Here is a 9617-nt window from a genome sequence, read left to right on the forward strand (position 1 = left end):
GTTTGGATGGGCAATAATGCCGCATCATCACTCCTCATGAGCTCGTTGTCCGCATCACTACTATGAGGTGACGGCAACGGTGTCGACTCATTGTAGTCGACAATGAGCGACGGATCAACATCCTCACTGTTAAAGTGGGATGGATCCTTTAGCCCTGTTAACGCGACAGCCGCAGTGGCTGTCTGCGTTCCGACTAAGGCATTTGACGCGGCCGGCGAATTAACGCGGCGCGTGCGCTTAGTGCGAGGTTGTGTGGGCGTCTTCGCAGACGACCCACCAACGTGGCCCCTTTTAGGTGGCATCTTGGGCGCCGTGTATAGAAACACGTGCGCGAGAGTGATCGAGTGAACTAGCGGCGCGTAAAGCTGCTCGCAGTTCCTCTCTCTACTCTGTCGAATTTAAAAATGTAAATTCGTTCTTAAAGAGGGGGATGGTGTAACGGGCTAGAGTTGCCCTAATGTTACACAGTCCCCATTAAGTACATTTGGTACTTAAGGGGATGGTCAATTACTAAATAATAGTAATTAGACCCAACACTCGGGTGTGGTGCACATTTGTGACCAACCCTTGTGGATGTGATGCACATGGGTGCATTCACATTAGGAGGGATGACGCCCAGCGTCATCCATGATGACGGCTAGCGTCATCAGTTACGCGAGGTATCTATAAAGATACGCTCGCAATACATATTAAATGATATCTATAGAGATAACATTTTAATTGGTAAAAATAGGTATTTGTATTTAATTCTATTAAATATAAATCAGTCTGAAAATTACTACCTACTTGGTAAGTGCGCACGAGGAGACGGATTACCGCTCCCGTGACGACACTTTACCAGAGTTCTTAGTGTGTTGGGTGAGGTCGCTTCCGCGCCCACCACAACTACCTCACTGCACGCAAGAGAAGCAGGTTTAACCGCTTCCTTGCTGTGCTAGGGTGTGTGCCTAAGTGGAGCGTGGCCGCATTACGACGTGCCCGCCTACATGCGCACTTATCAAGTAGGAAGAAGTTTTCAGACTGATTTAAATTTAATCGTATTAAATATAAATACCTATTTTAACCAATTAAAATGTCATGTCTATAGATAACACTTAATAGGTATTGCGAGCGTATCTTTCTAGATACCTCGCGTAACGGATGACGCTGGCCGTCATCACGGATAATGCTGGGCGTCATCCATACACAAGGGTTGGTGACAAATGTGCACCACACCCGAGTATTGGGTCTAATTACTTTAATTTAGTAATTGACCATCCCACTTAACCGTGTATCAACTAAGCTTACTTAGTAGTAGTGTCGGGTGCAGATATACTACTAACTCCTGAATTCTTTTTCATCTTTCAGGTCTTCGATAAATTTATACAATCGTACCAAAAAAAACCTTCAAACCATTAAAAAAATGAAATATTATCCAATGAAAGAGAACTGCAGGATGCTCGCCACATTAGCAATGACGTCGCCGTTTGGATTAAAGCTAGAGACGTTGGCGATGACTTTTCCAACCGCAGTACTACTGTGGCTTTGGTGGAAGCAGTCAGAAACAAACCTTTGCAATCGTGAGAAAATAATGGTGCGAGATTTATTTCACCTACGTAAAAAATAGGTTGTCATCTACTATGTGTATTATCACGCCAAAGAATATGATATGTGATGCAGCAAAGAAAGAGAAAGCTCGCGCTGATGAGAGACAAGGCCGTATAGCTGCAGAAAAGGTAGAGCGTTAGTCATAAAGTGGTTAAAATGCTGACTAATTTGTATATTTGCTTACTAGGAGCTGCGACGTGTCATGGACGAGAAGCTGGACACCAGCAAGGGCTACTTCGTGCAGCCTGTGGGACTAATATATTCTTGCTTTAAAGCCTGCCTGGGTTTGTTTGCTATATACATGCACTTGTCTCTGTTTAATTCTATGTCACGGATGTAGGTACGCCTCGTCAAGGCTCCCTTGCACCATCGACCCGAGCTAAGATTATTTTTCATCGTAGCATCTCCCCCGATACCTTGGACGGATTAGAGCAGTTCAGTCATGTCTGGATCGTCTTTGTATTTCATCAAAATACAAATGGCAAAAACAGTCGAGCGCACGAAGGTCTACGATCCGACAGTCATCGGCACACATTTCGGGTTAGCATCTTTGTGCTGATTTTGTATTTAGACAATTCGATGACTATTATTCCTACTCTATCGTTACAGGCTAAAATTTCTCCTCCAATGTTGAAGAATAGAGTTGGTATCTTTTGCACCCGGTCACCTCATCGGCCCAATCCAGTTGGAATTACACTGGCTAAGATTCAGCGCGTCAGTATGCGCGAACGGACTGTGTATCTCTCGGGAGTTGACTTACTTGATGAGACCCCTGTGCTTGACATTAAACCCTACATTGCGGGTAGGAGAGTCGAATCACAATGAAGGAATACGATACCAAAGCACTAATCTTCTCGTGGTACCACTATGTAGCGTATGATAGTCTTCCAATGGCTCTAGCAGCGGAGTGGGTCTCTTCCCCGCAGCCTCTTATTCAGTACGTCAACTCGCATTGTTCGATTTACTCGAAACTGATTTTACCCTTTTAGAATTGAGTGGGAGTCTAACGATCTTGTCTCCGCAATTCATAAGCTGTCTGAAAAGTCTGTGCACTATTCCAACGCTCCTACAATATTTGTGGCTGCGATCTTAGAAGTGTTGCAAGTTGACGTCCGCAGCAAGTACCAGACCCGTCGGTGGACGTCTCCAGACTACGTGAATTATCAGGTTGTTGACAACGTTCGTGTGCAGTATCACTTTACCTTGTTACCTCACCAGGATTCCGACGTAGCTACACTTGACACCGCGCTCATTCGAATTTTATCCATTGAAGAAATAAATTTAAGTTGATTCTACCAAAAACCTATAACTTCAACTTGTCAAGACCTCTCTTTCAACATCAGGGCCACAAAGCTCCCGCCTGCAACATGCTCAACTTTTGCTACTTCCAGGGAAGCCTGTCTTTCTCGTGCTGTTTTTATTGGCTTAAATTTGCGCCTTTTGAACAGTCGGTACTGGCTTCTAAGCCGAATATGGTATTGTTCCCTATAAACTCTACGACTGCTTCACCGATTCAATCTGGCCCAGTAGCAATAATAGAAAGCAAGGTAGCAGAAGAAGCTGTTAAGGCTCTTGTTAAGCAGCCTGCATCGAGCAAAATTGGTAAAAGGCGCGACAGGGGCTTCAAACCGAAGCTTAAGCCCAAAAAAACACAGATAGCGAAGTGCGTGGGGTTCTATGTAGACGCTCTGGACAAGAAATTGATGTGGGGAGAAGCCAGAATCATTCAATGTAACCTGGACAGTCATAAGATTAAGGTGCACTTTGTGGGCTGGAGCAAGAACTACGATCTCTGGACAGATCCTATATCAATCACAGCTCACGGCCGCTACGCTCGTACGTGCCACATTTGGCCGCCAAATGAAGTTGACTCATCGTAGATGCATTAATCGATGTACTTGCTCATTATTCAGGTTCCACAAACAAGTCGGAAAAGAGCTGGGACGGTGACATGCGACTGTTCGATGATGTGTTGGGTACAATTGTAGAAGCCAATTTTAACCCTGTGCCAGCACCAACACATAGCGAGCCCCAAAGCGCTTCGGTCTCTGGATTAAAGAGGATGGCCAGCACAAGTAAGGTTACTTTAGGCGAAAAGGGCGCACAGAGCTTGAGATTGCCAAATGAATTTCAAAAGAAGAAGTCGCATTCGAAAAGTAAAAACCATGTGACAAGCATAGAGAACGCTAATTTGAAGAAAAATGCTATAGCATCGAAGGCAGCTGGCAGTAAAAAACACGGAGTTGATTCTCTACGCGGTACAAATGGCTTGGTGGGTGGAGCAACCAATAAAGAGAACGCTCAAGTGAAGCGCGATCCGTTCCGAAAGCTGAAATCGCGGAAACGAGAAGCCGAAGAGTCAGTACCTACAAATGACTTTGAAACGCATTCATTTAACAAAGTTAGGGCTTACTCTTTCAATCAGCTCCCGCTAATTCGCGATTTGGAGTTAGATGATGGTACTGTGCTAGACTTTTCGGAGCAACGCGAAAAAGCGCGAGTACAACGAGAGGCTATGCAGTCATTTCTTAGTAAGTGCGCCTTATTATGGAAGCAGCAATTATCAGTATAATACGCTTACAGGTCGTGAAATCTCAACTTATAATTTGTTACACCCTGAAGCAAATAGAAGAAAAGGAAAAGCTTTCATTGCTATCGTAAAATGTCGACAACTACAATAGATTTATAAATGGATTGCGCTTGGTCAGTAACAGCTTCAAGTATACTTACACCTATCGTGTGATCTCAGCTCGGTTATTTAAACCTAACAAATACAGAGACGGGTGACGCCAATGGACCCTTCAACGCAACGCTTCTGTAACGGTGTGTCGTTACATCAAATTAACACACTTAAAGGTTTGTAATTAGTATATTATCTAAAGGGTAGATAATATTTGGAGAATATTACTTTACATTCGAAAAGCTTATCCATTGGTAGATAAAGACCATTATATCTACTTTTTCCGCGGTCCAGTCAGCGCTGGACGCGCGCAAAGAGAAAGACAGATAAGACTTTATTACATTTTTGTGCAAGTTAATAATTAAAATAATATGAATTAGATAGAACAGAATAACTTAATTATATTAATACAGTTTTTAATTCATCCTCTTTAAAGCAAATGTTCTAAAGAGAGTCTTCCTCTGCACGTACTAGTGTACGTGAAGTGACGTGAGGCACCACTCGCACTAAGGCAGTGCAAAGTGGACTTGTACTGAAGCAGTACAAGTCAGTAGTGCCCCGTTACACCTGGTAGTGCTTTGTAGTCCGTCCAAGGACCACAGTTCCATCATCTAACATGGATGTTAAATGATAATGGGAATACGCATCACGTTTCACGTGATAGCTACATCTTAACATGGACATGTTAGATGATAATGAAAATACGCATCACGTTTCGCGTGAAAGCTACTCCTTAAATAAGTAACATAGGAAGGAGTGCGGTCGAACGAATGAGGTCGACCGTCCGGTTTGGACAGAGATGCCCTCCATTCAGCCATCGCCAAGTTCATACAACATGAACTTGATGAGGCGAAGGAGAAGGCAGCCTTGCTTAATCAGCAAGGCTCTCAACAGGCAGAACTGTTGAGGTTACAACTAGTACTGACCCCTGTACCTGGGATGACGCACACGCGTCGTCCGGAAACCTTAAAGATTGACATCTCTAAGTGTAGTGGAGTCGAAGAAGACTCCCTCTTAAGATGGATTGTCGAGTTGAACGATGCCATAAGGGCTCGTCACATCATCAACGAGCAAATGTAAGTCGCGTTTGCTCAGTCAAACTGGCAGGTCGTGCCAAAACTTGGGCATTAGGCCTTAAGTTGCGCGACCCATATATTTTTGGGTCGCTAGAGGCTTTTATAGCCCGGCTCAAACAGACGTTTGAACCGCCTAGGGTTGAGTTCAGAGCTCGAACAGAGCTTCTGAAACTCAAGCATGGCAAGCGTGATGTTCACGCTAATGCCCAGCACATACGACTCTTAGCGAGTTGTATCACAAACAACCCAGTTCATGAGTACACGTTGATTACGGTGTTCAAGCAAGGTCTTACGGAATGCAATCGCTGTCAGAAGTTAGGATACTACGCTCATGAGTGTAGTGCTCCACGCCCAGTGGCGAAAGGTACTGAAAGTAATTATGGACCAATTACAAAAGGGGCAACGGTCGCGGGTCCGACGTTGTTGCGAAATCGCAACAGCGAGGCGGACCGCCAAAAATCGGTCGGAGTCAGTAGGGGGGCAACGCCCTACTGATCCAACAACCTCAAGAGAATTTGCAAATCTCTTGACTAAAGTTGCTCCAGACACACAATCATTATTTGTCTCTGCACCTGGTGATGAGGTATCCCTCATCACCTCAAAATTAAAAGGGACAAATGATTTGTCACTTAAGGCCCTAGTGGACTGTGTAGCGTCAAATAACTTTACTCGTCGCCAGTCGCTAGAGGGTCGAAGGCTCAAATATGTTGAGCGCGACATCCCTCCAACGAGGATGACGGTGCGTCTAGCGACAGGCGCATCGATAACAGTAATGAAACGCGTAGTAAAATTTCATTACACGTTAAAAGATTTACAGTACGATGATATTTTATTCATACTGGATTTGAATGACAAATTTGATGTCGTCCTAGGTCTACTTTGGCTCAGAAAATATGAGCTAAGAATCAGCTGGCAGCATCGATCCGTAAAGATGCCTGACACTTGTTCATCAGATGACCATCTGATGAACGTCCTGGAGCGTCCACAAGCGTGTGGATGTACTACGAGTGAGTGCGATGGCCTCACTTGTGGTACCGTCGTTAGTAAGACTGCCATGATCACAGTGTGATTACAAATCACCCTGTGGAGTCAGCCGCCGGCGGCTGTGCTAATGCACAGGCAGCGCCGAAGGTCCGACACTCGAGAAGTCTGGTGGATAGAGACATGAATGTACGCCTAGCGGGCGACATTCAAGGTAGATACGGGTTGTTCAAAAGAAACAACACAATGATCCTAGGTCGGGCAGAGAGTCGACCGTTGAGGACCCGACTGTGATAGCGCAATCACAGTCGGAGACGTTGAGGGAATAAGTCCGGACGTACTTGAGGAGAAATCTCTTAAATAGTTAATGCTGAAATGACTAGACTTCAGCATCCCGACGGATTGATTCCTCGGCAGCCTGTGGATAAATCCCAGGAAGAAACCGAGACATTAAATGTTTTGGTTAATGACGGATCAAGAGTAGGCGCTTATACTCTTGATCTGTATGCGCCTCCGAAGTTAACTTCGGAGATAACTCAAATACCAACCCTAGAACTCAAGCGGTTCTTGAGAGATCTGCATAGTGGTAGAATCCAGCAGATCTTCGTACTCGTCACAGAGGACGAACACGTAACCGATATACGGTCAGCGGTAATTTTTGCAGAGAACGAACGGGTTCTCAGCAGCTCATCGACGAAAGTGTCCTCAATGTGAAGACTCGGATTGAAAGAGACACTACTCAATCCTGGGAATCTCTTACGACAAATCCTTTATATAAGGATTTGATTGAATTCAGGGATGTATTCCCTGGAACAGTTCCATGCGAGTTGCCTAAGGATAAAGGCACTCGACATGAGATCGAGCTCAAATCGGGCTCGAAGTACTGTGTCATGAAGCAGTGGCCACTGCCTCGTGAACAAGTACTTGCGATCGATAAATTCTATATTGATCGAATAAAAGCAGGCCATGTGAAAGAGTCAACCTCCCTACATAGCTCTTCGACCTTCTGTGTGCGAAAAGCCACAGGAGGGTGGTGGATAGTATACGCATTAATACAATGAATGCTACAACGGTACCGGCTCAAACGCCGATACCTAGAAAAGACGTAATCTTAGATGGTAAGTCTAAGAGTACCATCTTTTCGTCTATGGATCTGACGGATGGATTCTATCAGATCCTTATGTGTGAACGGGACATCCCGTACACAGCAGTGAGAACTCCCAGCGGGATGCTCTGGGAATGGCTAGTAATGCCACAGGGGCTTAGTAACGCCCCTACAACATTCAACTGATGCGTAAAACGAATCTGTTGAGACCGCTGCGAGAATTCGCCCCGAGTTATTTTGACGATGAATTGGTCCATAGCCGGGCCATGAACGGAAAGACGGACGTGGAAGTTTATAAAACTCATGTTCGTCAGGTTCTTACACTGATGCGAAAGCATGATATTACGCTTGCAGCGAAATATCACTTCTTGAGTGCATCGTCGGTAAACACGGCGAGCGCCCTGACCCCGAAAAGATCAAGGCAATCACCGACTGGCCAGTTCCAGTCGATGTCAAGGGACTTAGAAAGTACCTTGAATTAGCAGCGTACATGCACAAGTACTCTCGCAATTATGCAGAGATGACAGTTCATCTCTCTCGTCTCTTGAAAAAAGACGAGAAATGGTTATGGAACGCTGATTGTCAGCGTTCGTTTGAAGGTATCAAGCAAAGCTTTATGCAATCGCCCATCTTGGCGATTGCAGACCAAGACAGACCATTCCATGTGGTCTGTGACGCCAGCGATCTCGCAATCGGGTGTGCGTTAATGCTATTCGATATAGACGGCGCGGAGTGCGTCGTCTGTTACCAATCGCGTCAGCTGCAACCAGCTGAACGCAATTACCAAGTGCATGACAAGAAACTCCTTGCAGTGAAATATGCACTGGCTAAGTTTAGGGTCTATTCTCCTCGGAGATAGCCCTTATTCGTATATACAGACCATGCGTTATTACACACAGCCGTAAATAGTTCACACCTCTCGCAAGAATGGCGAGGTGGCTATCCTTCTTCGCGGAGTATAATTTCTCCATGAAATATAAATCATGACGCCTTAATGTCGTCGCTGATGTGTTATCACGTCGACCCGATTTCGAGTCGGCTGCGCAATACAAAGTGAAAATAATCCCACTGTTGCAACACTCATTTCAAGTGTTCCGCCATCAACCTTGTTTGATGACAAAAGAAAGCCTACGCAGAAGATAAGGACCTTCTGCGTTAAACGAATCATCTGATGAATCCATCCGGCAAATCTTTTAAAGATTTACCGGCCTTATATCGATCGTCATCCGATCGATACACAACAAGCAGCGGCTTATTGTATTACACAGCCGTTGCCGGCGACACTCCACGTGTCGTCGTCCCAACTCACAACGATTCGCGCTTGCGCATCATGTATACGTGTCACGCTCCGAACAAGGGGGCATCGTGGACGTAAGAAACTTATCTCACTGTTAGTCGCGCCTTTTACTGGCCCGCCGGTATATAGTTCGTGTGCAAGTACTTCGTGCTTGCGAGGTGTGTCCACGGGTGAAGCCTAGCCCTTCACCCCCGTGCACCTCTCCAACCTCTCCCACTTCCGGCAGAAAGTTGGCAGTTCATATCTATCGACTTCGTGTTTGGATTTCTCAAAGACGGTAAAAAAAACAATGAATCCTTATTTTTGTAGACAGATTCAGCAAGATGGTACATCTTGCTGCAGTACCAGAGTCGATCACGGCTCCGGGCTGTGCCCGTGTCTTTATCGACACGATATTCAGACTCCACGGTTTCCCCCGTGAACTAATCTCCGATAGAGACCCACGATTCACGGCGGGGGTTTAAAAATCTGTGTTTTATCTCTCGGAGCACGGCTGACTATGTCAACTTGTGATCATCCAGAGACAGTTGTCAGACGGAACGCGTAAATCGCGTCCTCGAAGAGATACTTTGAGGTTACGTCCAATCATATCCGAATTGGAGCGAGTTTTTACCTATGGTCGAATTCACCATCAATAATTCGTTGCATGCGTCTACAACGCATACACCGTTCTTCGTGAATGGCTTACGCAATCCACGCATACCCGATCCTCTAGTATAAGGGGGCGAACTCGCACGAGCAAAACCATTTCTGATTCATGCTCATCACGCGTCGAAGTTACCAACGACGCGAATGATGTCGATGTCGAAGCAATCGACATCGAAGATGAGAAAAATCTCATGACAGAGCGCACAAAACGCACTGCAAATGACCAAACAAATGCATCAGCAG

The 9617-nt window shown here is 45.5% G+C and overlaps 2 protein-coding genes across 2 annotated transcripts; both read left to right on the top strand.

The window, feature by feature from the left end:
* Positions 1 to 1453: 1453 nt before the first annotated feature.
* Positions 1454 to 2889, top strand: CCR75_007275 (uncharacterized protein). The gene is made up of 5 exons (XM_067965336.1): positions 1454 to 1715; positions 1775 to 1871; positions 1928 to 2389; positions 2461 to 2524; positions 2577 to 2889. The coding sequence occupies exons 1-5, from the start codon at positions 1620 to 1622 to the stop codon at positions 2875 to 2877; spliced, it is 1020 nt and encodes a 339-aa protein (XP_067814606.1). The 5' UTR covers positions 1454 to 1619; the 3' UTR covers positions 2878 to 2889.
* Positions 2890 to 2971: 82 nt separating this feature from the next.
* Positions 2972 to 4159, top strand: CCR75_007276 (uncharacterized protein; the record flags this gene model as incomplete). Its single annotated transcript, XM_067965337.1, has 2 exons — positions 2972 to 3423; positions 3501 to 4159. Exons 1-2 carry the CDS (start codon positions 3060 to 3062, stop codon positions 4157 to 4159), a joined length of 1023 nt encoding a protein of 340 aa, XP_067814608.1. The 5' UTR covers positions 2972 to 3059.
* Positions 4160 to 9617: the final 5458 nt, after the last annotated feature.

This window comes from Bremia lactucae (assembly GCF_004359215.1).
Source record: "Bremia lactucae strain SF5 chromosome Unknown BlacSF5_NotPlaced_200_SHOA01000120.1_2678225bp, whole genome shotgun sequence".
Classification (NCBI taxonomy): Eukaryota; Oomycota; class Peronosporomycetes; order Peronosporales; family Peronosporaceae; genus Bremia; species Bremia lactucae.